The sequence below is a fragment of the Staurois parvus genome, unplaced genomic scaffold (genome assembly GCF_062004578.1).
Source record: "Staurois parvus isolate SC_StPar_1 unplaced genomic scaffold, SC_StPar_1.0 ptg002005l, whole genome shotgun sequence".
NCBI lineage: Eukaryota > Metazoa > Chordata > Amphibia > Anura > Ranidae > Staurois > Staurois parvus.
The window spans coordinates 1-27,450 of record NW_028319801.1 but is presented as its reverse complement, the minus strand read 5'-3'; the positions used below and the strand labels follow the sequence as shown (position 1 = coordinate 27,450).

The 27,450-nt window shown below is 57.9% G+C and overlaps 1 protein-coding gene across 2 annotated transcripts; it reads left to right on the top strand.

Moving 5' to 3' along the window:
• The first annotated feature begins 1,429 nt into the window (after positions 1–1,429).
• LOC149433051 (uncharacterized) lies at positions 1,430–25,009 on the top strand. Of its 2 annotated transcripts, none has more exons than XM_089664708.1 (4): positions 1,430–2,904; positions 18,001–18,132; positions 20,741–20,836; positions 24,703–25,009. In XM_089664708.1, exons 1-4 carry the CDS (start codon positions 2,878–2,880, stop codon positions 24,805–24,807), a joined length of 360 nt encoding a protein of 119 aa, XP_089520834.1. In that variant the 5' UTR covers positions 1,430–2,877; the 3' UTR covers positions 24,808–25,009. The 2 variants fall into 2 exon arrangements, 1 of the variants encoding a protein (XP_089520834.1); XR_016308886.1 differs by lacking the exon at positions 1,430–2,904 and adding an exon at positions 14,397–14,590.
• Positions 25,010–27,450: the final 2,441 nt, after the last annotated feature.

Below are 27,450 nucleotides of genomic sequence, written 5' to 3'. Positions count from 1 at the left end.
TTCCCGGATCCTGACTCTAGCCCCAAGTCTTCCCGGATCCTGACTCTAGCCCCAAGTCTTCCCGGATCCTGACTCTAGCCCCAAGTCTTCCCGGATCCTGACTCTAGCCCCAAGTCTTCCCGGATCCTGACTCTAGCCCCAAGTCTTCCCGGATCCTGACTCTAGCCCCAAGTCTTCCCGGATCCTGACTCTAGCCCCAAGTCTTCCCGGATCCTGACTCTAGCCCCAAGTCTTCCCGGATCCTGACTCTAGCCCCAAGTCTTCCCGGATCCTGACTCTAGCCCCAAGTCTTCCCGGATCCTGACTCTAGCCCCAAGTCTTCCCGGATCCTGACTCTAGCCCCAAGTCTTCCCGGATCCTGACTCTAGCCCCAAGTCTTCCCGGATCCTGACTCTAGCCCCAAGTCTTCCCGGATCCTGACTCTAGCCCCAAGTCTTCCCGGATCCTGACTCTAGCCCCAAGTCTTCCCGGATCCTGACTCTAGCCCCAAGTCTTCCCGGATCCTGACTCTAGCCCCAAGTCTTCCCGGATCCTGACTCTAGCCCCAAGTCTTCCCGGATCCTGACTCTAGCCCCAAGTCTTCCCGGATCCTGACTCTAGCCCCAAGTCTTCCCGGATCCTGACTCTAGCCCCAAGTCTTCCCGGATCCTGACTCTAGCCCCAAGTCTTCCCGGATCCTGACTCTAGCCCCAAGTCTTCCCGGATCCTGACTCTAGCCCCAAGTCTTCCCGGATCCTGACTCTAGCCCCAAGTCTTCCCGGATCCTGACTCTAGCCCCAAGTCTTCCCGGATCCTGACTCTAGCCCCAAGTCTTCCCGGATCCTGACTCTAGCCCCAAGTCTTCCCGGATCCTGACTCTAGCCCCAAGTCTTCCCGGATCCTGACTCTAGCCCCAAGTCTTCCCGGATCCTGACTCTAGCCCCAAGTCTTCCCGGATCCTGACTCTAGCCCCAAGTCTTCCCGGATCCTGACTCTCGCCCCAAGTCTTCCCGGATCCTGACTCTCGCCCCAAGTCTTCCCGGATCCTGACTCTCGCCCCAAGTCTTCCCGGATCCTGACTCTCGCCCCAAGTCTTCCCGGATCCTGACTCTCGCCCCAAGTCTTCCCGGATCCTGACTCTCGCCCCAAGTCTTCCCGGATCCTGACTCTCGCCCCAAGTCTTCCCGGATCCTGACTCTCGCCCCAAGTCTTCCCGGATCCTGACTCTCGCCCCAAGTCTTCCCGGATCCTGACTCTCGCCCCAAGTCTTCCCGGATCCTGACTCTCGCCCCAAGTCTTCCCGGATCCTGACTCTCGCCCCAAGTCTTCCCGGATCCTGACTCTCGCCCCAAGTCTTCCCGGATCCTGACTCTCGCCCCAAGTCTTCCCGGATCCTGACTCTCGCCCCAAGTCTTCCCGGATCCTGACTCTCGCCCCAAGTCTTCCCGGATCCTGACTCTCGCCCCAAGTCTTCCCGGATCCTGACTCTCGCCCCAAGTCTTCCCGGATCCTGACTCTCCCCCCAAGTCTTCCCGGATCCTGACTCTCGCCCCAAGTCTTCCCGGATCCTGACTCTCCCCCCAAGTCTTCCCGGATCCTGACTCTCCCCCCAAGTCTTCCCGGATCCTGACTCTCCCCCCAAGTCTTCCCGGATCCTGACTCTCCCCCCAAGTCTTCCCGGATCCTGACTCTCCCCCCAAGACTTCCCGGATCCTGACTCTCCCCCCAAGACTTCCCGGATCCTGACTCTCCCCCCAAGACTTCCCGGATCCTGACTCTCCCCCCAAGACTTCCCGGATCCTGACTGTATCCCAACCATTTCCAAAAGCTGCTCTCAAGTGCTTGCAGATCTTTCACAATCTCAAAGACTTCAAGATCCTGACACTGTTCCCAAGAGCTACCAGACCTTTTAATGCTTTGGAGAGACTTCCTGGACACTGACTCTACTCCCACGACTTCCCAGATCCTAACTACCAGCAAGACTTCTGGGACCTCTGACTGTACCGCCAAGACTTCTGGGACCTCTGACTGTACCGCCAAGACTTCTGGGACCTCTGACTGTACCGCCAAGACTTCTGGGACCTCTGACTGTACCGCCAAGACTTCTGGGACCTCTGACTGTACCGCCAAGACTTCTGGGACCTCTGACTGTACCGCCAAGACTTCTGGGACCTCTGACTGTACCGCCAAGACTTCTGAGACCTCTGACTGTACCGCCAAGACTTCTGGGACCTCTGACTGTACCGCCAAGACTTCTCGGACCTCTGACTGTACCGCCAAGACTTCTCGGACCTCTGACTGTACCGCCAAGACTTCTCGGACCTCTGACTGTACCGCCAAGACTTCTCGGACCTCTGACTCTACCGCCAAGACTTCTCGGACCTCTGACTCTACCGCCAAGACTTCTCGGACCTCTGACTCTACCGCCAAGACTTCTCGGACCTCTGACTCTACCGCCAAGACTTTCTAGACCCCTGACCCTTCTGAAAGCTCCTGGATCCAAACACAGACCTCTAACATTATAAGGACCTCCTGTGGTCCCGTGAACTTGTCATTTGTTTCAACAACCTTTAACACTGATATTTCGGCCAATATGTGAGAATCTTCTGAGTTGAAAGCTCCTCTACCTCTAACAGGATGTTGCTGAGATCTTCTGATGGAGATCAGTGATCATACGATTGTTTTCCTGGTCTCCACCTCTGTGATCTTCTGATCTCCAGGAAATTGAAACCCTACGTATCTTGATCCTTCGAGGTCTTGGGACATGATGTTCGATCTGTATAGGCCTTCAGCATTGTTCATCTGTTGCTTTTTCTGTTTACAACTGAACTAAACGTGGACAATACTGAGACTTTTACTCCTAAATAACAATTGGAAGCCAGGAACTTCAGGAATCTGATGGGAAAGTCTGGAATTTACATCCAGGTATGAGAGATTGCACTGTATAGAAATCTGATGCCCTGTTGTAGATGACATTACCTTGCAAGTGACACTTTGATGTTTCCAGGTGAATGTGGTTATTTGATACCCCTAGAGGAATGGATTAGGGGTTGCACAACCCTGTTCCTGTAGATGAGATTAGAGGATCATGTGGTGTTTTGTTTACTCTCTGGAAGTTGCTCAATCTTTGTTCCAGTCGGACTTGTGTACGTCTCTTCTTGTTGTTGAGGCCAGATATTTGTTATGATTGTTTCTTCCATCATTTGTTTTTTAATGTTTTTTTCGTTCCTTGCAATACTTTTTTTTTCGCGGTCACTTTTTCTTTTTTGTTGGTTTGATTTCATCGTATTGTATTTGTAGGTCGCTAGCCTGGTTTTTGCCTTTTGCTCTCTGGCCTCTATCCTTTGTGTGAGGGGCTCTGTTCCTTGTCTGCACCCCAACACTTGTAACAGTTTGGGGGCATTTCAGGGGTGGCCAGGTTCTCAGGACCAGGGTGCCAGTGCAACCCAATGGTTACAGTCTAACTTTTTACAGCCTTTCGTATTGCTTCTGGGTCTTCTCTTGGACCAAGTTCTAGGTGGTTTATAAATTCTTTGGTATTAGGTCATGTCGTAGATTCCCCCAGGTCTTCGCTGAGATACCTTGCACCCCTTTACCCTGGATCAGGTTTGAGTCTTGTGTTACAGTGAATCTTGTCAGTTGATGGTTTTGGATTCCACACCAGGAAAATAGTTCCCGGTACTGATAGGAAATCTGGTCCAGTCTGGTATTTGGCCCACGGTTCATCTGTCACAGATATGCAAATATTAGAAAGGTCTTCCGGAGTTTGGAGAGGCTGCCAGAGGCTTTCCTGTTTATTTTCTGCTGTTGGAGGAATGTCAGATGTAAATCCTGATTGCCAGATGATTCCTACCTGTATTCTGGAGGTCACCATCCGCAGAGATCTCCAAATCCCTGTGAGGGGGTCTGTACAACTGTCGTCAACCCCGGTATGGTGACCACCACCCCTTACATACAGGAGAGGGTTGCCATAATAAGGGAGGGTCTGTACAACTGTCAACAACCCCCCTAATGTGTCCACCAACCCCTACATACATGTTTGCCATGATGAGGTAGGGTCTGTAGAACCATCCACAGCCCCCTATGGTGCACACCACCCCCTAGATACATGAGGGCTGCCATAATGAGGGAGGGTCTGTACACTTGCCCCCTTCCTCTATGGTGCCCACCACCCCCTAGATACATGGGAGGGCTGCCATAATGAGGGAGGGTCTGTACACTTGCCCCCTTCCTCTATGGTGCCCACCACCCCCTAGATACATGAGGGAGGGTCTGTACACTTGCCCCCTTCCTCTATGGTGCCCACCACCCCCTAGATACATGGGAGGGCTGCCATAATGAGGGAGGGTCTGTACACTTGCCCCCTTCCTCTATGGTGCCCACCACCCCCTAGATACATGGGAGGGCTGCCATAATGAGGGAGGGTCTGTACACTTGCCCCCTTCCTCTATGGTGCCCACCACCCCCTAGATACATGGGAGGGCTGCCATGATGAGGGAGGTGTCTGTACACTTGCCCCCTTCCTCTATGGTGCCCACCACCCCCTAGATACATGAGGGCAGCCATGATGAGGGAGGGGCTGTACACTTGCCCCCTTCCCCTATGGTGCCCACCACCCCCTAGATACATGAGGGCAGCCATGATGAGGGAGGGTCTGTACACTTGCCCCCTTCCCCTATGGTGCCCACCACACCCTAGATACATGGGAGGGCTGCCATGATGAGGGAGGGTCTGTACACTTGCCCCCTTCCCCTATGGTGCCCACCACACCCTAGATACATGGGAGGGCTGCCATGATGAGGGAGGGTCTGTACACTTGCCCCCTTCCCCTATGGTGCCCACCACACCCTAGATACATGGGAGGGCTGCCATGATGAGGGAGGGTCTGTACACTTGCCCCCTTCCCCTATGGTGCCCACCACACCCTAGATACATGGGAGGGCTGCCATGATGAGGGAGGGTCTGTACACTTGCCCCCTTCCCCTATGGTGCCCACCACACCCTAGATACATGGGAGGGCTGCCATGATGAGGGAGGGTCTGTACACTTGCCCCCTTCCCCTATGGTGCCCACCACACCCTAGATACATGGGAGGGCTGCCATGATGAGGGAGGGTCTGTACACTTGCCCCCTTCCCCTATGGTGCCCACCACCCCCTAGATACATGGGAGGGCTGCCATAATGAGGGAGGGTCTGTACACTTGCCCCCTTCCTCTATGGTGCCCACCACCCCCTAGATACATGGGAGGGCTGCCATGATGAGGGAGGTGTCTGTACACTTGCCCCCTTCCTCTATGGTGCCCACCACCCCCTAGATACATGAGGGCAGCCATGATGAGGGAGGGGCTGTACACTTGCCCCCTTCCCCTATGGTGCCCACCACCCCCTAGATACATGAGGGCAGCCATGATGAGGGAGGGTCTGTACACTTGCCCCCTTCCCCTATGGTGCCCACCACACCCTAGATACATGGGAGGGCTGCCATGATGAGGGAGGGTCTGTACACTTGCCCCCTTCCCCTATGGTGCCCACCACCCCCTAGATACATGGGAGGGCTGCCATGATGAGGGAGGGTCTGTACACTTGCCCCCTTCCCCTATGGTGCCCACCACCCCCTAGATACATGAGGGAGGGTCTGTACACTTGCCCCCTTCCTCTATGGTGCCCACCCCCCCTAGATACATGGGAGGGCTGCCATGATGAGGGAGGGTCTGTACACTTGCCCCCTTCCCCTATGGTGCCCACCACCCCCTAGATACATGGGAGGGCTGCCATGATGAGGGAGGTGTCTGTACACTTGCCCCCTTCCTCTATGGTGCCCACCACCCCCTATATACATGAGGGCAGCCATGATGAGGGAGGGGCTGTACACTTGCCCCCTTCCCCTATGGTGCCCACCACCCCCTAGATACATGAGGGCAGCCATGATGAGGGAGGGTCTGTACACTTGCCCCCTTTCCCCTATGGTGCCCACCACCCCCTACATACATGGGAGGGCTGCCATGATGAGGGAGGGTCTGTACACTTGCCCCCTTTCCCCTATGGTGCCCACCACCCCCTACATACATGGGAGGGCTGCCATAATGAGGGAGGGTCTGTACACTTGCCCCCTTCCTCTATGGTGCCCACCACCCCCTAGATACATGGGAGGGCTGCCATAATGAGGGAGGGTCTGTACACTTGCCCCCTTCCTCTATGGTGCCCACCACCCCCTAGATACATGAGGGAGGGTCTGTACACTTGCCCCCTTCCCCTATGGTGCCCACCACCCCCTAGATACATGGGAGGGCTGCCATGATGAGGGAGGTGTCTGTACACTTGCCCCCTTCCTCTATGGTGCCCACCACCCCCTAGATACATGAGGGCAGCCATGATGAGGGAGGGTCTGTACACTTGCCCCCTTCCCCTATGGTGCCCACCACCCCCTAGATACATGGGAGGGCTGCCATGATGAGGGAGGGTCTGTACACTTGCCCCCTTCCCCTATGGTGCCCACCACCCCCTAGATACATGGGAGGGCTGCCATGATGAGGGAGGGTCTGTACACTTGCCCCCTTCCCTATGGTGCCCACCCCCCCAGATACATGAGAGGGCTGCCATGGTGAGGGAGGGGCTGTACACTTGCCCCCTTCCCCTATGGTGCCCACCCCCCCCTAGATACATGGGAGGGCTGCCATGATGAGGGAGGGTCTGTACACTTGCCCCCTTCCCCTATGGTGCCCACCCCCCCTACATACATGAGAGGGCTGCCATGATGAGGGAGGGGCTGTACACTTGCCCCCTTCCCCTATGGTGCCCACCCCCCCTAGATACATGGGAGGGCTGCCATGATGAGGGAGGGGCTGTACACTTGCCCCCTTCCCCTATGGTGCCCCCCCCTACATGCTTATGAGGGCTGCCCTGATAAGAGGGGGTCCGTGTAAGTATTCGCAGCCCCTCTAGACCCGACGCCAACACGCCATGCAGGAATATATGTGACATAGGCCGTGGCGCCGTGGCAGTGGAAGTCAGCAGGCTTTGCTCCGTAGGCCATGGTGGGGAAGTGCACTGGTTCATTCGGCTCAGGGCTCCCCCCCCCCCCCCCCCACAGTCAGGGGTGATCGGCAGGGGTAAGGACTGAGCTCCCACTAGGTGTAACCTGAACTGAAGGACGTTCGTTTCCTCGATGTATCACACACACTTGTCTTTGTTCTTGTGCTGCGGATCTCCTGCAGCCTCGTTGCAGCCACTTCCTGTCTCCATGCCCTCCAGTGAAGGGATTTCTCTGATGGTGACAACAATAGGCTGTGTATGTGTAGTGCGCTTTGAAAAGGCCACAGGATTGACAACCCAGGAGGACAGGAAGTGGCTGAACAAGGATCTTCATGGCAGGATCATTGGGGATTATTGTAATGAAGAGATTGGACATGACTTTTAAAATGACTTTTTTGGCTTGTATAAGACATGTCAGGGTGACAACACAGGAGCACAACTGGGGAGGGGGGGCAGGGACAGTGTTGTCACCCTATCACAGGAAGTGGTTGAACAAGGATCTTCCTGGCAGGATCACCAGGGATTCATTTCTTATGAAATCACATGAAAATGGTGATGCTTCTGTGAGAGTTTAGTGATTGGGAGTGACATTTGCCAGCGGTGTGGTGACCCCCGCAGTGGCTGCAGCTCTCCATAGATGTGTGGTGACCCCCGCAGTGGCTTCAGCTCTCCATAGATGTGTGGTGCCCCCGCAGTGGCTGCAGCTCTCCATAGATGTGTGGTGGGAGGACGGGCCGGCGGTGTGGTGACCCCCGCAGTGGCTGCAGCCCTCCATAGATGTGTGGTGGGAGGACGGGCCGGCGGTGCGGTGACCCTGCAGTGGCTGCAGCCCTCCATAGATGTGTGGTGGGAGGACGGGCCGGTGGTGTGGTGACCCCCGCAGTGGCTGCAGCTCTCCATAGATGTGTGGTGGGATGACGGGCCGGCGGTGCGGTGACCCCCGCAGTGGTTGCAGCCCTCCATAGATGTGTGGTGGGAGGATGGGCCGGTGGTGTGGTGACCCCGCAGTGGCTGCAGCTCTCCATAGATGTGTGGTGGGAGGATGGGCCGGCGGTGCGGTGACCCCGCAGTGGCTGCAGCTCTCCATAGATGTGTGGTGGGAGGACGGGCCGGCGATGTGGTGACCCCGCAGTGGTTGCAGCTCTCCATAGATGTGTGGTGACCCCCGCAGTGGCTTCAGCTCTCCATAGATGTGTGGTGCCCCCGCAGTGGCTGCAGCTCTCCATAGATGTGTGGTGGGAGGACGGGCCGGCGGTGTGGTGACCCCCGCAGTGGCTGCAGCCCTCCATAGATGTGTGGTGGGAGGACGGGCCGGCGGTGCGGTGACCCTGCAGTGGCTGCAGCCCTCCATAGATGTGTGGTGGGAGGACGGGCCGGTGGTGTGGTGACCCCCGCAGTGGCTGCAGCTCTCCATAGATGTGTGGTGGGATGACGGGCCGGCGGTGCGGTGACCCCCGCAGTGGTTGCAGCCCTCCATAGATGTGTGGTGGGAGGATGGGCCGGTGGTGTGGTGACCCCGCAGTGGCTGCAGCTCTCCATAGATGTGTGGTGGGAGGACGGGCCGGCGGTGTGGTGACCCCCGCAGTGGCTGCAGCCCTCCATAGATGTGTGGTGGGAGGACGGGCCGGCGGTGCGGTGACCCTGCAGTGGCTGCAGCCCTCCATAGATGTGTGGTGGGAGGACGGGCCGGTGGTGTGGTGACCCCCGCAGTGGCTGCAGCTCTCCATAGATGTGTGGTGGGATGACGGGCCGGCGGTGCGGTGACCCCCGCAGTGGTTGCAGCCCTCCATAGATGTGTGGTGGGAGGATGGGCCGGTGGTGTGGTGACCCCGCAGTGGCTGCAGCTCTCCATAGATGTGTGGTGGGAGGATGGGCCGGCGGTGCGGTGACCCCGCAGTGGCTGCAGCTCTCCATAGATGTGTGGTGGGAGGACGGGCCGGCGATGTGGTGACCCCGCAGTGGTTGCAGCTCTCCATAGATGTGTGGTGACCCCCGCAGTGGTTGCAGCTCTCCATAGATGTGTGGTGGGAGGATGGGCCGGCAGTGTGGTGACCCCGCAGTGGCTGCAGCTCTCCATAGATGTGTGGTGACCCCCACAGTGGTTGCAGCTCTCCATAGATGTGTGGTGGGAGGATGGGCCGGTGGTGTGGTGACCCCGCAGTGGCTGCAGCTCTCCATAGATGTGTGGTGGGAGGACGGGCCGGCGGTGTGGTGACCCCGCAGTTGCTGCAGCTCTCCATAGATGTGTGGTGGGAGGATGGGCCGGCGGTGCGGTGACCCCGCAGTGGTTGCAGCTCTCCATAGATGTGTGGTGGGAGGATGGGCCGGCGGTGCGGTGACCCCGCAGTGGTTGCAGCTCTCCATAGATGTGTGGTGGGAGGACGGGCCGGCGGTGTGGTGACCCCCGCAGTGGCTGCAGCTCTCCATAGATGTGTGGTGGGAGGACGGGCCGGCGGTGTGGTGACCCCGCAGTGGTTGCAGCTCTCCATAGATGTGTGGTGGGAGGACGGGCCGGCGGAACGGTGACCCCGCAGTGGTTGCAGCTCTCCATAGATGTGTGGTGGGAGGACGGGCCGGTGGTGTGGTGACCCCGCAGTGGTTGCAGCTCTCCATAGATGTGTGGTGGGAGGACGGGCCGGCGGTGTGGTGACCCCGCAGTGGCTGCAGCTCTCCATAGATGTGTGGTGACCCCCGCAGTGGTTGCAGCTCTCCATAGATGTGTGGTGGGAGGACGGGCCGGCGGTGCGGTGACCCCGCAGTGGCTGCAGCTCTCCATAGATGTGTGGTGGGAGGACGGGCCGGCGGTGTGGTGACCCCCGCAGTGGCTGCAGCTCTCCATAGATGTGTGGTGGGAGGACGGGCCGGCAGTGCAGTGACCCCGCAGTGGCTGCAGCTCTCCATAGATGTGTGGTGGGAGGACGGGCCGGCGGTGTGGTGACCCCGCAGTGGTTGCAGCTCTCCATAGATGTGTGGTGGGAGGACGGGCCGGCGGTGCGGTGACCCCGCAGTGGTTGCAGCTCTCCATAGATGTGTGGTGGGAGGACGGGCCGGTGGTGTGGTGACCCCGCAGTGGTTGCAGCTCTCCATAGATGTGTGGTGGGAGGACGGGCCGGCGGTGTGGTGACCCCGCAGTGGCTGCAGCTCTCCATAGATGTGTGGTGACCCCCGCAGTGGTTGCAGCTCTCCATAGATGTGTGGTGGGAGGATGGGCCGGTGGTGTGGTGATCCCGCAGTGGCTGCAGCTCTCCATAGATGTGTGGTGGGAGGATGGGCCGGTGGTGTGGTGACCCCGCAGTGACTGCAGCTCTCCATAGATGTGTGGTGGGAGGATGGGCCGGCGGTGCGGTGACCCCGCAGTGGTTGCAGCTCTCCATAGATGTGTGGTGGGAGGAAGGGCCGGCGGTGTGGTGACCCCGCAGTGGCTGCAGCTCTCCATAGATGTGTGGTGGGAGGATGGGCCGGCGGTGCGGTGACCCCGCAGTGGTTGCAGCTCTCCATAGATGTGTGGTGGGAGGATGGGCCGGCGGTGCGGTGACCCTGCAGTGGCTGCAGCTCTCCATAGATGTGTGGTGGGAGGATGGGCCGGCGGTGCGGTGACCCCGCAGTGGCTGCAGCCCTCCATAGATGTGTGGTGGGAGGACGGGCCGGCGGTGCGGTGACCCCGCAGTGGTTGCAGCTCTCCATAGATGTGTGGTGGGAGGACGGGCCGGTAGTGTGTTGGCCCCGCAGTGGCTGCAGCTCTCCATAGATGTGTGGTGGGAGGACGGGCCGGTGGTGCAGTGACCCCGCAGTGGCTGCAGCTCTCCATAGATGTGTGGTGGGAGGACAGGCCGGCGGTGCGGTGACCCCCGCAGTGGCTGCAGCTCTCCATAGATGTGTGGTGGGAGGACGGGCCGGCGGTGTGGTGACCCCGCAGTGGCTGCAGCTCTCCATAGATGTGTGGTGACCCCCGCAGTGGTTGCAGCTCTCCATAGATGTGTGGTGGGAGGATGGGCCGGCGGTGCGGTGACCCCGCAGTGGCTGCAGCTCTCCATAGATGTGTGGTGGGAGGATGGGCCGGCGGTGCAGTGACCCCGCAGTGGCTGCAGCTCTCCATAGATGTGTGGTGGGAGGATGGGCCGGCGGTGCAGTGACCCCGCAGTGGCTGCAGCTCTCCATAGATGTGTGGTGGGAGGACGGGCCGGCGTGCCATCTGCAGTGTGCTGCATCTCCCAGCATGCTCTGCTCCTCACTGGTCCCTCTGTTCCTCTGTAGTCTGAGCTGCTTAGATCAGCCGTTTGGCTGCAGCTGGAGGAGAGCGAAGTCTCGCTTCCTCCCGCCACGTGATTGGAATAAAAGATCATTTCTCTCCTCACCGGAAAGTGGCGCCCCGACCCCGCCACCGGCCAGACACAGCCGCCGCCATTCTCTGCACCGCACCTTTCCTGACTCCCACCACCTCTCATGTATTCTGGTGGTCCCCCCTCCCCCGAGATCAGGAGCCGCTCCGGTGTGGAGACTTGTCTCTGGATGTGTCCGGGATTTCCAGGATGGGGGATGGAGGGGAGCGCAGAGAGGGCTGATTACTGACCCCCCCCCCCCCGACCTTCCAAACAACTGCAGTGATTGGTGAACGTTGTCTGGTACAAAGCCGCTCCTCTCGTAACCGCTAGTGAAGATGTCGGATGGGGGGTCCTGAGCGGGTCCCCTGTAATGGAGGGTCCTGAGCGGGTCCCCTGTAATGGAGGGTCCTGAGCGGGTCCCCTGTAATGGAGGGTCCTGAGCGGGTCCCCTGTAATGGAGGGTCCTGAGCGGATCCCCTGTAATGGAGGGTCCTGAGCGGGTCCCCTGTAATGGGGGGGTCCTGAGCGGCTCCCCTGTAATGGAGGGGTCCTGAGCGGCTCCCCTGTAATGGGGGGGTCCTGAGCGGCTCCCCTGTAATGGGGGGGTCCTGAGCGGCTCCCCTGTAATGGGGGGGTCCTGAGCGGCTCCCCTGTAATGGGGGGGTCCTGAGCGGCTCCCCTGTAACGGGGGGGTCCTGAGTGGCTCCCCAATAATGTAAACTCCTGAGCAACTCTCCTTTAATGGGGGGTCCCGAGAGGCTCCCCTGTAATGAGGGGGTCCGGAGGGGTCCCCAATAATGTGGACTCCCGAGCAACTCTCCCTTAATGAGGCGGTCCTGAGCGGCTCCCCTGTAATGGGGGGTCCCCTGTAATGGGGGGTCCCGAGCAGCTCCCCTGTAATGAGGACTCCTGAGCAACTCTCCTTTTTCAATGGGGGGTCCGGAGAAGCTCCCTTGTAAAGAGGGTTGTGAGCAGCTCCCCTATAATGGGGGAGGTCCTGACCGGCTCCCCTGTAACGAGGGGTCCCTCCAGTAATGAGGGGCTCCGAGCGGCTTCCCTATAATAAGGGTTCCCCTGTAATGGGGAGGTCCTTAGCGGTTCCCCTGTAATGGGGAGGTCCTGAGTGGCTCCCCTGTAATGGGGAGGTCCTGAGCGGTTCCCCTGTAATGGGGGCTCCCCTGTAATGGGGGGTCCCGAGCGGCTCCCCTGTAATGGGGAGGTCCTTAGCGGTTCCCCTGTAATGGGGAGGTCCTGAGTGGCTCCCCTGTAATGGGGAGGTCCTGAGCGGTTCCCCTGTAATGGAGGGTCCTGAGCGGGTCCCCTGTAATGGAGGGTCCTGAGCGGGTCCCCTGTAATGGAGGGTCCTGAGCGGGTCCCCTGTAATGGAGGGGTCCTGAGCGGGTCCCCTGTAATGGAGGGGTCCTGAGCGGGTCCCCTGTAATGGAGGGGTCCTGAGCGGCTCCCCTGTAATGGGGGGGTCCTGAGCGGCTCCCCTGTAATGGAGGGTCCTGAGCGGGTCCCCTGTAATGGGGGGGTCCTGAGCGGATCCCCTGTAATGGAGGGGTCCTGAGCGTGTCCCCTGTAATGGGGGGGTCCTGAGCGTGTCCCCTGTAATGGGGGGGTCCTGAGCGGGTCCCCTGTAATGGGGGGTCCTGAGCGGCTCCCCTGTAATGGGGGGGTCCTGAGCGGCTCCCCTGTAATGGGGGCTCCCCTGTAATGGGGGGGTCCCGAGCGGCTCCCCTGTAATGGGGGCTCCCCTGTAATGAGTGATCCTGAGCAGCTCCCCTGTAACAAGGGGTCCCTCCAGTAATGAGGGGCTCCGAGCGGCTTCCCTATAATAAGGGGTCCCCAGTAATGGGGGCTCCTGAGCAGCTCTCCTGTAATCTGGTCCCCAGTAATGAGCGGCTCCCAAGTGGCTCCCCTGTAGTGAGGGGCCCCCAGTGGCTCCCCCAAAATGGTTAACAAGCTGAAAGCTGCAAACCTCTGTGTATGGGAAGGATGTAAAGTGGGTGTGAAGTTTTCTGGGGGATGACGGTTTGCGCCTTCCGTTGCCAGGAGTTAATTTGCACCCTTCTGTACTGATAGCTGACGGTTTGCGGCTACCTACACTGGCAGCCTATAGTGTGTACCTACCTGCACAGGGAAGTGCTGTTTTGTGTCTTCTGCTGAGAGACGACTATTTCCACCTACCTGGCCTGGGAGCTGGCGCCTTGCACCTACCTGGCCTGGGAGCTGGCGCCTTGCACCTACCTGGCCTGGGAGCTGGCGCCTTGCACCTACCTGCACCCGGATGATGGTTTGCACCTACCTGGCCTGGGAGCTGGCGCCTTGCACCTACCTGCACTAATGTAGCTTTTCCTTTCTGCTGCTATAATAGGTGACTCTTGTCAGTGGTTTCCAGCCTCGTCTATTGGCAGGGCTGATATGATTTGCACCTTTGAATGTCTGGCAGCGGTTATTTGGCCCGTTGCCCCTCCCCGCCAGGCCCCCGTAGGGAGCGCGCCTCCCCGCCAGGCCCCCGTATGGAGCTCACTTCTCCGCCAGGTCCCCCCATGTGGAGCGCGCCTCCGCGCCAGGTCCCCCCCGTGTGGAGCGCGCCTACGCGCCAGGTCCCCCCCGTGTGGAGCACGCCTCTGCGCCAGGTCCCCCCGTGTGGAGCGCGCCTCCGCGCCAGGTCCCCCCGTGTGGAGCGCGCCTCCGCGCCAGGTCCCCCCGTGTGGAGCGCGCCTCCGCGCCAGGTCCCCCCGTGTGGAGCGCACCTACGCGCCAGGTCCCCCCGTGTGGAGCGCGCCTCCGCGCCAGGTCCCCCCGTAGGGAGCGCGCCTCCGCACCAGGTCCCCCCGTGTGGAGCGCGCCTCCGCGCCAGGTCCCCCCGTGTGGAGCGCGCCAGGTCCCCCCGTGTGGAGCGCGCCAGGTCCCCCCGTGTGGAGCGCGCCAGGTCCCCCCGTGTGGAGCGCGCCAGGTCCCCCCGTGTGGAGCGCGCCTCCGCGCCAGGTCCCCCCGTGTGGAGCGCGCCTCCGCGCCAGGTCCCCCCGTGTGGAGCGCACCTACGCGCCAGGTCCCCCCGTATGGAGCGCGCCTCCCCGCCAGGTCCCCCTGTACTGTTCTGGTCCATCATGGAGCGGCGGGTTGTCAGTTGAGTAGTCAGGCTGTATTTCACGTTCCTCACAATTCACTGAACCTTCCTTAACCACCGACATTGCAGACTGTCCCGGGGAGCCCTGGATGAGCGAATCTTCCCTGCCGTCTACAGCACGGTGAGTACCGTATACCGCCATTGATGACCTCACACACACAGTATACAGCAGGTCCTTCTCTATCAGCGTTTGAGGCTCCCACAGACGGCGTTGTAAAGTGCGCAATAATCTCAGATATTTCTTGTTGCTGAGGCTGAGCTGTGTTCAGGTTTTGGACCCGGCCGGTCCAATGAAGATGGGTTAGCATTGCATCCACAGCAGGTCCTGTGCGGGTCTTCCTGGGTTTTAGCAGCTGCCTCCCGTATACATTTTATTTAGCGTCCACTCACATCAATCCAGCGGTTATGGGCGGAGCAACTAGAGCCAAGCTTTCAGCTTCCTTTAAAACTTTATTCGTTAAAATAAGAGACGCAGCCAACGCGTTTCAGGGGACTGGACTCCCTTCTTCAGGGCGCAGACAGTGTCTGGGGATGTAGGGGGGATACCGAGAGCTGCGATCAAAGCTGGGCACCAGAACCAGCCGGATGTACATTTGTTACCTTCGATCCCGGCTCTCTTATCACATCTTCCTGATTGTATCACCAATCATCGCCTGAGCCCTGAGGAAGGGAGTCCCGCCCCCCGAAACGCCTCGCCTAACAAAGCTTTTATATGAGCGGCAGTTTGTACTGGGCTTTGTGACTTCAGATGGTCTGGTGGGATCAGAGAGGCGGCAGTCCAGAACCGGGTCTAGACAAGAACCGAGTCTATACCAGAACCGGGTCTATGCCAGAACCGGGTCTATACCAGGTCTATGCCAGAACCGGGTCTATGCCAGAACCGGGTCTATGCCAGAACCGGGTCTATGCCAGAACCGGGGTCTATGCCAGAACCGGGGTCTATGCCAGAACCGGGGTCTATGCCAGAACCGGGGTCTATACCAGAACCGGGTCTATACCAGAACCGGGTCTATACCAGAACCGGGTCTACGCCAGAACCGGGTCTATACCAGGTCTATACCAGAACCGGGGTCTATGCCAGAACCGGGGTCTATGCCAGAACCGGGTCTATACCAGGTCTAGACCAGAACCGGGGTCTATGCCAGAACCGGGGTCTATGCCAGAACCGGGGTCTATGCCAGAACCGGGTCTATACCAGGTCTATACCAGAACCGGGTCTAGACCAGAACCGGGTCTATACCAGGTCTATGCCAGAACCGGGTCTATACCGGGTCTATGCCAGAACCGGGTCTATACCGGGTCTATGCCAGAACCGGGTCTATACCAGAACCGGGTCTATACCAGGTCTATGCCAGAACCGGGTCTATACCAGGTCTATGCCAGAACCGGGTCTATACCAGGTCTATGCCAGAACCGGGTCTATGCCAGAACCGGGTCTATACCAGAACCGGGTCTATACCAGGTCTATACCAGAACCGGGTCTATACCAGGTCTATGCCAGAACCGGGTCTATACCAGGTCTATGCCAGAACCGGGTCTATACCAGGTCTATGCCAGAACCGGGTCTATACCAGGTCTATGCCAGAACCGGGTCTATACCAGGTCTATGCCAGAACCGGGTCTATACCAGGTCTATGCCAGAACCGGGTCTATGCCAGAACCGGGTCTATGCCAGAACCAGGTCTATACCAGAACCGGGTCTATACCAGGTCTATGCCAGAACCGGGTCTATGCCAGGTCTATGCCACGTCTATACCAGGTCTATACCAGGTCTATGCCAGAACCGGGTCTATACCAGGTCTATGCCAGAACCGGGTCTATACCAGGTCTATGCCAGAACCGGGTCTATACCAGGTCTATGCCAGAACGGGGTCTATACCAGGTCTATGCCAGAACGGGGTCTATACCATAAGTGCCAGCTCGGAGGGCGCATACACTTGATCAGTCCAGCGCTATCACACCTGCAGCTGATCCTGGCGTTCTACAGTGATGATAGAGCAGCAGATCGATCCCGAATGAGCTCACCTGGAGGTCGAGTTTTATAAAAAGGAGGGAAATCGAATATTGATGATTTTTTTTATTTGGCGGTTGTACTGAAATTTCACCGGTAAGTAGGAAGTGCTAAGTGAACCTGTGTTGCCCAGCTTTATCGACAGCGCTGGATGTCATCGGTGTTCACAGGTCGGACTGGTGATGGCCACGCCGGTCATGTGACCACAGGTGTCACCCACGGATGTCATCGGTGTTCACAGGTCGGACTGGTGATGGCCACGCCGGTCATGTGACCACAGGTGTCACCCACGGATGTCATCGGTGTTCACAGGTCGGACTGGTGATGGCCACGCCGGTCATGTGACCATAGGTGTCACCCACGGATGTCATCGGTGTTCACAGGTCGGACTGGTGATGGCCACGCCGGTCATGTGACCACAGGTGTCACCCACGGATGTCATCGGTGTTCACAGGTCGGACTGGTGATGGCCACGCCGGTCATGTGACCACAGGTGTCACCCACGGATGTCATCGGTGTTCACAGGTCGGACTGGTGATGGCCACGCCGGTCATGTGACCACAGGTGTCACCCACGGATGTCATCGGTGTTCACAGGTCGGACTGGTGATGGCCACGCCGGTCATGTGACCACAGGTGTCACCCACGGATGTCATCGGTGTTCACAGGTCGGACTGGTGATGGCCACGCCGGTCATGTGACCACAGGTGTCACCCACGGATGTCATCGGTGTTCACAGGTCGGACTGGTGATGGCCACGCCGGTCATGTGACCACAGGTGTCACCCACGGATGTCATCGGTGTTCACAGGTCGGACTGGTGATGGCCACGCCGGTCATGTGACCACAGGTGTCACCCACGGATGTCATCGGTGTTCACAGGTCGGACTGGTGATGGCCACGCCGGTCATGTGACCACAGGTGTCACCCACGGATGTCATCGGTGTTCACAGGTCGGACTGGTGATGGCCACGCCGGTCATGTGACCACAGGTGTCACCCACGGATGTCATCGGTGTTCACAGGTCGGACTGGTGATGGCCACGCCGGTCATGTGACCACAGGTGTCACCCACGGATGTCATCGGTGTTCAAAGGTCGGACTGGTGATGGCCACGCCGGTCATGTGACCACAGGTGTCACCCACGGATGTCATCGGTGTTCACAGGTCGGACTGGTGATGGCCACGCCGGTCATGTGACCACAGGTTTCACCCACGGATGTCATCGGTGTTCACAGGTCGGACTGGTGATGGCCACGCCGGTCATGTGACCATAGGTGTCACCCACGGATGTCATCGGTGTTCACAGGTCGGACTGGTGATGGCCACGCCGGTCATGTGACCATAGGTGTCACCCACGGATGTCATCGGTGTTCACAGGTCGGACTGGTGATGGCCACGCCGGTCATGTGACCACAGGTGTCACCCACGGATGTCATCGGTGTTCACAGGTCGGACTGGTGATGGCCACGCCGGTCATGTGACCACAGGTGTCACCCACGGATTGTTTTTGTTCTTTGCAGGTGGCGGCACAGGTAGCGAGGCAGCCGGGACCTCCCGCCCCTTCGCCGTATTCTGCACACGACCTGACCAAGGGGCACCCGAATCTGGCTGCAACACCTCCTGGGCATGCTTCATCCCCGGGACTGTCACAGGTAGGTCGGGGGCTGGTCACCCACCTTTTATTGTCTCCTAATATTATGGTGAGAGATCTGTTGGTTGTGAGTTCCGGATCTGTACCTTGTTTGTGTATTTGTAGCAGGCCGAGGGGTAGATCCTCCGCTGCTCCGGGTTCCTCCAATCACATGACTGCAGTCCTCACAGTATTTGCCTCCTGCTAGTAACACTCCTGTAGACGAGATTTCCCACCAAAGGGTTCTCGTTCAGTCATGTGATCTCCCTTTATAAGCAGCGCCAATGTTATGTGGAGACCTTTCCCTGAGCGGGTGTGAAATGTCATTGAGGGTGATTGTGAGCCGCCATCTGTAAACAGTGTGAGAGCGCAGATTCCTGAGCCGCACCACGTCCCCCCCCCCCTCCCCCCCTCGCCGCTCTCAATATAGACGGATATTTATAGTCCCTGACTGCAAGTTAAATAAACAGCAGAGTGCCGAGTCATTCCTCCCTCACCGCTGAGTCACCCCCCCCTCCCCGCGTCTTCTGCGTCATCACCATCCGCACAACCTGTCCCCGAACATCAGGGCCTATCACCTGTGTCACCGGACGGGATACCGAGAATGACACCCGGGAGAAGTGGGACTGTGCAGAGTCCATACATACAGAACGGGGACAGATACCGAGAATGACACCCGGCATCCGGGACAGGAGAAGTGGGACTGTGCAGAGTCCATACATACAGAACGGGGACAGATACCGAGAATGACACCCGGCATCCGGGACAGGAGAAGTGGGACTGTGCAGAGTCCATACATACAGAATGGTGACAGATACCGAGAATGACACCCGGCATCCAGGACAGGAGAAGTGGGACTGTGCAGAGTCCATACATACAGAATAAGGACAGATACCGAGAATGACACCCGGCATCCGGGACAGGAGAAGTGGGACTGTGCAGAGTCCATACATACAGAACGGGGACAGATACCGAGAATGACACCCGGCATCCGGGACAGGAGAAGTGGGACTGTGCAGAGTCCATACATACAGAATAAGGACAGATACTGAGAATGACACCCGGCATCCGGGACAGGAGAAGTGGGACTGTGCGGAGTCCATACATACAGAATAGGGACAGATACCGAGAATGACACCCGGCATCCGGGACAGGAGAAGTGGGACTGTGCAGAGTCCATACATACAGAACGGGGACAGATACCGAGAATGAAACCCGGCATCCGGGACAGGAGAAGTGGGACTGTGCAGAGTCCATACATACAGAACGGGGACAGATACCGAGAATGAAACCCGGCATCCGGGACAGGAGAAGTGGGACTGTGCAGAGTCCATACATACAGAATAAGGACAGATACTGAGAATGACACCCGGCATCCGGGACAGGAGAAGTGGGACTGTGCAGAGTCCATACATACAGAATAAGGACAGATACTGAGAATGACACCCGGCATCCGGGACAGGAGAAGTGGGACTGTGCAGAGTCCATACATACAGAATAAGGACAGATACTGAGAATGACACCCGGCATCCGGGACAGGAGAAGTGGGACTGTGCAGAGTCCATACATACAGAATAAGGACAGATACTGAGAATGACACCCGGCATCCGGGACAGGAGAAGTGGGACTGTGCAGAGTCCATACATACAGAATAAGGACAGATACTGAGAATGACACCCGGCATCCGGCATAGAAGTGGGACTTTGCAGAGTCCATACATACAGAATGGGGACAGATACCGAGAATGACACCCGGCATCCAGGACAGGAGAAGTGGGACTGTGCAGAGTCCATACATACAGAATAGGGACAGATACCGAGAATGACACCCGGCATCCGGGACAGGGGAAGTGGGACTGTGCAGAGTCCATACATACAGTCAGATGGGGGTTGGGATTTTTACTGATTATTCATCTGATTTATTGATATTTATTATTTATTGATATTTGTTGATATTTATTATTGATTATTATTTGATATTTATTATTGATTATTATTTGATATTTATTATTGATTATTGATATTTATTGATTATTGATATTTATTATTATAGATATTTATTGATTATTATAGATATTTATTATTGATTATTATTGATTATTTATTGATATTTATTGATTATTATTTGATATTTATTATTGATTATTATTTGATATTTATTATTGATTATTTATTGATTATTATTGATATTTATTATTGATTATTATTTGATATTTATTATTGATTATTATTTGATATTTATTGATTATTATTGATATTTATTATTGATTATTATTTGATATTTATTGATTATTATTTGATATTTATTATTGATTATTTGATATTTATTGATTATTATTGATATTTATTATTGATTATTAGTTGATATTTATTGATTATTATTTGATATTTATTATTGATTATTATTTGATATTTATTATTGATTATTATTTGATATTTATTGATTATTATTTGATATTTATTATTTATTATTATTTGATATTTATTGATTATTATTGATATTTATTGATTATTATTTGATATTTATTATTATTATTTGATATTTATTGATTATTATTGATAATTGATTAGTTACATGGGGTCACTTCTCTAATCTTCCTCCTGACTTCTAACGTGAAGTTTCTTCTTCAGGCCTCTTATGCCACAGGACAGAATGCCACGGCGCCCACACTGGTGTATCCGCAGCCACCCCAGACAATGACGACCCAGCCACAGACCCGCTCTCCGGTAAGTGGGCGCACACCCGCCTTCTGTTGTAGGGGGGATGATGAGTGCGGGGGTCCCTACGTGTAGGGGGGATGATGAGTGCGGGGGTCCCTACGTGTAGGGGGGATGGTGAGTGCGGGGGTCCCTACGTGTAGGGGGGATGGTGAGTGCGGGGGTCCCTACATGTAGGGGGGATGGTGAGTGCGGGGGTCCCTACATGTAGGGGGGATGGTGAGTGCGGGGGGTCCCTACATGTAGGGGGGATGGTGAGTGCGGGGGTCCCTACATGTAGGGGGGATGGTGAGTGCGGGGGTCCCTAGATGTAGGGGGGATGGTGAGTGCGGGGGTCCCTAGATGTAGGGGGGATGGTGAGTGCGGGGGTCCCCAGGTGTAGGGGGGATGGTGAGTGCGGGGGTCCCCACGTGTAGGGGGGATGGTGAGTGCGGGGGTCCCCACGTGTAGGGGGGATGGTGAGTGCGGGGGTCCCCACGTGTAGGGGGGATGGTGAGTGCGGGGGTCCCTAGATGTAGGGGGGATGATGAGTGCGGGGGTCCCTAGATGTAGGGGGGATGGTGAGTGCGGGGGTCCCCACGTGTAGGGGGGATGATGAGTGCGGGGGGTCCCCACGTGTAGGGGGGATGGTGAGTGCGGGGGTCCCCACGTGTAGGGGGGATGGTGAGTGCGGGGGTCCCCACGTGTAGGGGGGATGGTGAGTGCGGGGGTCCCTACGTGTAGGGGGGATGGGAACAAGGTCATGGACAGTCTTCTGGAATCCACGTCCAGCTATATGCTTCATCATGTGACTTCATCAGTAGATTTGATTGGATGATATTGCGCTTCATCTCACACAGGCACGGTATTACGCTTCGTCTCGCACACGCGCGGTATTACGCTTCGTCTCGCACAGGCACGGTATTACGCTTCGTCTCGCACAGGCGCGGCATTACGCTTCGTCTCGCACAGGCGCGGCATTACAATTCGTCTCGCACAGGCACGGCATTACGCTTCGTCTCGCACACATGCGGTATTACGCTTCATCTCGCACAGGCGCGGTATTACGCTTCGTCTCGCGCACACGCGGTATTACGCTTCATCTCGCACACACGCGGTATTACGCTTCGTCTCACACAGGTGCGGTATTACGCTTCATCTCGCACACACGCGGTATTACGCTTCGTCTCGCACAGGCGCGGTATTACGCTTCATCTCGCGCATGCGCGGTGTGACAGTACTAGGAGATCTGGCAGTTTCCCTGAACGCAGTGGGTGACATCGCAGGTATCCCGGCCCATCTGGGCTCTCACATTCTTGTATTCATTGGGTTACGTTGCCTCTGTATTGCTCCATTGTGATAGGTTGGTGAGCGCAGGGGTACTGTGTAGTAGAATATGGGCTCCTCCCACAACATGGCTGACGCCGCTGGCAACAGGCGTGGAGTACAATGTACTGAGCTGTATGTCGGAGGGGCAGGAGGAAAGGATTGAACACTTTGTAATGATGATCCACCAGGCAGAACTTCACCCGCATGTCAGAACCGTAATATGGGCTGCCGTTGTTCAGAATTGGGGGGTCCAGATACAATTGGGGGTACACTATCAGGCTTACTGAACAAGCTGGAACAAAGTGCAGTAACCCATAGCAACCAGTCCAAAATCATCTTCCTGAGGTGTTCACAGCTAGGAGGAACCCTCTTCAAGGGCGACCTAGGACTAGAATGGCCTGGGTGCAGGAAGGGGCATGGCCTAGGTAAGGGTAAGTGATCACATGAGTGGGAGGGGCATGGGCCAGGTAAGGGTAAGTGATCACGAGTGGGAGGGGCATGGGCCAGGTAAGGGTAAGTGATCACATGAGTGGGAGGGGCATGGGCCAGGTAAGGGTAAGTGATCACATGAGTGGGAGGGGCATGGGCCAGGTAAGGGTAAGTGATCACGAGTGGGAGGGGCATGGGCCAGGTAAGGGTAAGTGATCACATGAGCGGGAGGGGCATGGGCCAGGTAAGGGTAAGTGATCACATGAGTGGGAGGGGCATGGGCCAGGCAAGGGTAAGTGATCACGAGTGGGAGGGGCATGGCCTAGGTAAAGGTAAGTGATCACATGAGTGGGAGGGGCATGGGCCAGGTAAGGGTAAGTGATCATATGAGTGGGAGGGGCATGGCCTAGTTAAGGGTAAGTGATCATATGAGTGGGAGGGGCATGGCCTAGGTAAGGGTAAGTGATCACATGAGTGGGAGGGGCATGGCCTAGGTAAGGGTAAGTGATCACATGAGTGGGAGGGGCATGGCCTAGGTAAGGGTAAGAGATCACATGAGTGGGAGGGGCATGGCCTAGGTAAGGGTAAGTGATCACATGAGTGGGAGGGGCATGGCCTAGGTAAGGGTAAGTGATCACATGAGTGGGAGGGGCATGGCCTAGGTAAGGGTAAGTGATCACATGAGTGGGAGGGTCATGGCCTGGGTAAGGGTAAGGGGACACACGAGGGGGAGAGGCATGGCCTGGGTAAGGGGAACGGAACACACGAGGGGGAGGGGCATGGCCTGGGTAAGGGGAACGGAACACACGAGGGGGAGGGGCATGGCCTGGGTTAGGGGAATGGAACACACGAGTGGGAGGGGCATGACCTGGGGAAGGGGAATGGAACACACGAGTGGGAGGGGCATGACCTGGGTAAGGGTTAGGGAACACATGAGTGGGAGGGGCATGACCTGGGTAAGGGTTAGGGAACACACGAGTGGGAGGGGCATGACCTGGGTAAGGGGAAGGGAACACACGAGGGGGAGGGGCATGGCCTGGGTTAGGGGAAGGGAACACATGAGTGGGAGGGTCATGGCTTGGGTAAGGGGAAGGGAACACACGAGGGGGAGGGGCATGGCCTGGGTTAGGGGAAGGGAACACATGAGTGGGAAGGGCATGGCTTGGGTAAGGGGAAGGGAACACACGAGTGGGAGGGTCATGGCCTGGGTAAGGGGAAGGGAACACACGAGTGGGAAGGGCATGGCTTGGGTAAGGGGAAGGGAACACATGAGTGGGAGGGTCATGGCCTGGGTAAGGGTAAGGGGACACACGAGGGGGAGAGGCATGGCCTGGGTAAGGGGAACGGAACACACGAGGGGGAGAGGCATGGCCTGGGTAAGGGGAACGGAACACACGAGGGGGAGAGGCATGGCCTGGGTAAGGGGAACGGAACACACGAGGGGGAGGGGCATGGCCTGGGTTAGGGGAATGGAACACACGAGTGGGAGGGGCATGACCTGGGGAAGGGGAATGGAACACACGAGTGGGAGGGGCATGACCTGGGTAAGGGTTAGGGAACACACGAGTGGGAGGGGCATGACCTGGGGAAGGGGAAGGGAACACATGAGTGGGTGGGGCATGACCTGGTTAAGGGAACACACGAGGGGAAGGGGCATGACCTTGGTAAGGGTGAGCCTTATGAGTGGGAGGGGCTATAGCCTGAGGGTAACCCAAGATGGAAGTGGGAGGGACATTCTTTTCTGCCCTCCCACCCTGGTGCCCAGGACTGAAGATGTCCCAGTAGCAGAAGCCGTGTCCTTGTAAAGGAGGATTGAACCCCTAGTGTCGGAGTCCTCCTTTATACTCCTGATCCCAGTAAGCTGACATCGGATTGGTTGCTGCACTTCCTGCTCTCTGCTGCCCCCCTTTGTCTTCTATGTGAATGTAGCGGCAGAGGAAGGGGGGAGGGGTCGTCTCCCTGGTGTCACTGCTCCGCCTCCGATGATGTGTGCTGTTGTAGAGGGTCTGTGGTGGGATTTGTAGGAGCAGCTTGCAGCCTGACCCCCCTCCCCCCCCCTCCGCCTGTGTCCCCTGCTGGCTGTGTGTGAGCTCGGTGTCACCTCTCCTTTGTGATTGTCTTCTCGCTCCTCTCTATAGTTTGCAGCTGGACCGCGGCCGACTCATCACCAGGTACCGTACCCCGCCACCCCCCCACCCCCCCCATGTCTGCCACCGCTCACCCGCCCTCCTCACACCCACTAACACTGTATGTGCTGGGAGCCAATGAGACTGGGCCGGGCCGCGCACACCAGATTGTCGGGAAATCCATCAAAATCCACCAATCATCAACAAATTCTCCGGAAATTGGCTTTGGGAATTTAAATGGGAAAGGTAGGGAGATGGCGGAGCGCTGTGTGCCGTCTCCTTGGCTCCCATCTGTGATGCATCCACTTACATAGGGTGGGGGAGGGATGGGGGGGGGGTGGAAGGTGACGCGGGAGGGACGGAGGGGTGGGTGGAAGGTGATGGATGGGGGAGGGACGGTGGGGGTGACGGAGGGGTGGGTGGAAGGTGACGGATGGGGGAGGGACGGTGGGGGTGATGGAGGGGTGGGTGGAAGGTGATGGATGGGGGAGGGACGGAGGGGGTGACGGAGGGGTGGGTGGAAGGGGTGACAGGAGGGACGGAGGGGTGGGTGGAAGGGGTGACAGGAGGGACAGAGGGGTGGGTGGTAGGTGACGGAGGGTGGGATGGGGGAGGAGGGACGGAGGGGTGGGTGGAAGGTGACGGAGGGGGGGATGGGGGAGGAGGGACAGAGGGGTGGGTGGAAGGTGACGGAGGGATGGGTGGAAGGGGACGGATGGGGGAGGGACGGAGGGGTGGGTGGAAGGTGACGGAGGGGGGGGACGGGGGAGGGACGGAGGGGTGGGTGGAAGGTGACGGAGGGATGGGTGGAAGGTGATGGAGAGGGGGGATGGGGGAGGGATGGAGGGGTGGGTGGAAGGTGACGGAGGGATGGGTGGAAGGTGATGGAGAGGGGGATGGGGGAGGGACGGAGGGGTGGGTGGAAGGTGACGGAGGGATGGGTGGAAGGGGACGGATGGGGGAGGGACGGAGGGGTGGGTGGAAGGTGACGGAGGGGGGAACGGGGGAGGGACGGAGGGGTGGGTGGAAGGTGACGGAGGGATGGGTGGGAAGGTGATGGAGGGGGGGGACGGGGGAGGGACGGAGGGGTGGGTGGAAGGTGATGGAGGGGGGAACGGGGGAGGGACGGAGGGGTGAACGGGGGAGGGACGGAGGGGTGGGTGGAAGGTGATGGAGGGGGGGGAGGGACGGAGGGGTGGGTGGAAGGTGACGGAGGGGGGAACGGGGGAGGGACGGAGGGGTGGGTGGAAGGTGACGGAGGGATGGGTGGAAGGGGACGGATGGGGGAGGGACGGAGGGATGGGTGGAAGGTGATGGAGGGGGGACGGGGGAGGGACGGAGGGGTGGGTGGAAGGTGACGGAGGGTTGGGTGGAAGGTGATGGAGGGGGGGGACGGGGGAGGGACGGAGGGGTGGGTGGAAGGTGACGGAGGGGGGGAGGGGGTGACGGAGGGGTGGGTGGGGGGATGGTGGTGGACAGTCACACTGACATGTCTCATGAATTGGGGGAAATCCTGTAATGATCATAAATGCCGTGTTTGCGCCTAATGCAGCGCCAGGGTCCTCCCACCTAGACTGCGCCATTGTCTGCAGGACGCGGGGACCCCTTCCTATAGGTTCTAGGAGACCCCTCTGCACATTTCCTGGGCCTGATGTAGAGAGAGAGGAGTGAGGATTATGGATATACCCCCCTCCCCCATTGGGCGGCATTCCTGACCCCGCAGTGGGTGGGCCGTCTTAAGAACACGTGCTCCATGCGGTGGGGCGGGCGGTCATTCGGTGCACCATAGTGTCTCCATTGCTGACACGCGTGCTACGTCCCTGCTGCCGTGTGCTTTGCGTGTCTCTGCTTGGCATTGTGATTTATGGTGCTGTGTAGTATTGAGGCCGATTCCGGCTCTTCTGGTATGATGGACCCCCCAGTAGTGACCCCAGAGATGGTCTGTCCTGGGCTCTGCCCTGTCATGTGACCAGTTAGTTATTGAAGGAACCTTTGTGTGTGCTCTGCCCCCCAGTGGTGGTTTGCAGCATTTGCACCAGTTGTAGCTCTGGGTTGGGATTGGACGGAGAAGACCGTGTTGGATTCTTTCAGCTCAGGAGGTCCGGCTTCGTGTATCGGGGGGCTTCGTGTATCGGGGGGCTTCGTGTATCGGGGGCTTCTCCCCACCTTTAGAATAAGATCTTTTATATGTGTTTTCCTTGCATGATGAGGCCCCCCCTCAGGCTGAGATGCCCTCGTCAGGTGCCCCCCCATCAGGCTGACATGCCCCCTTTTCACTCTAAGTTCCCCCCCCCCCCTTGTCAGATGCCCCTAGTCAGGCTGGGGTGCCCCCTTTTTAATCTGAGTCCCCCCCCCCCCCCTTGTCAGATGCCCCCTTGTCAGATGCCCCCTTGTCAGGTGTCCCCTTGTCAGGCTGAGTTCCCCCCCCCCCCCTTGTCAGATGCCCCTAGTCAGGCTGGGGTGCCCCCTTGTATCTCCTCTCTCCTTTCACAGCGGATGAGCCTCGTCCTAGGGGACAGATCCCGAGGTTGGGGGCAGCGGGTGGGGGGGGGGGGTGGATTGTATATGTTCATTGTGGGGGGGTGGATTGTATATGTTCGTTGTGGGGGGGGTGGATTGTATATGTTCGTTGTGGGGGGGGTGGATTGTATATGTTCGTTGTGGGGGGGTGGATTGTACATGTTGGTTGTGGGGGGGGGGGGTGGATTGTACATGTTGGTTGTGGGGGGGGGGGGGGGGGGGGGTGGATTGTATATGTTC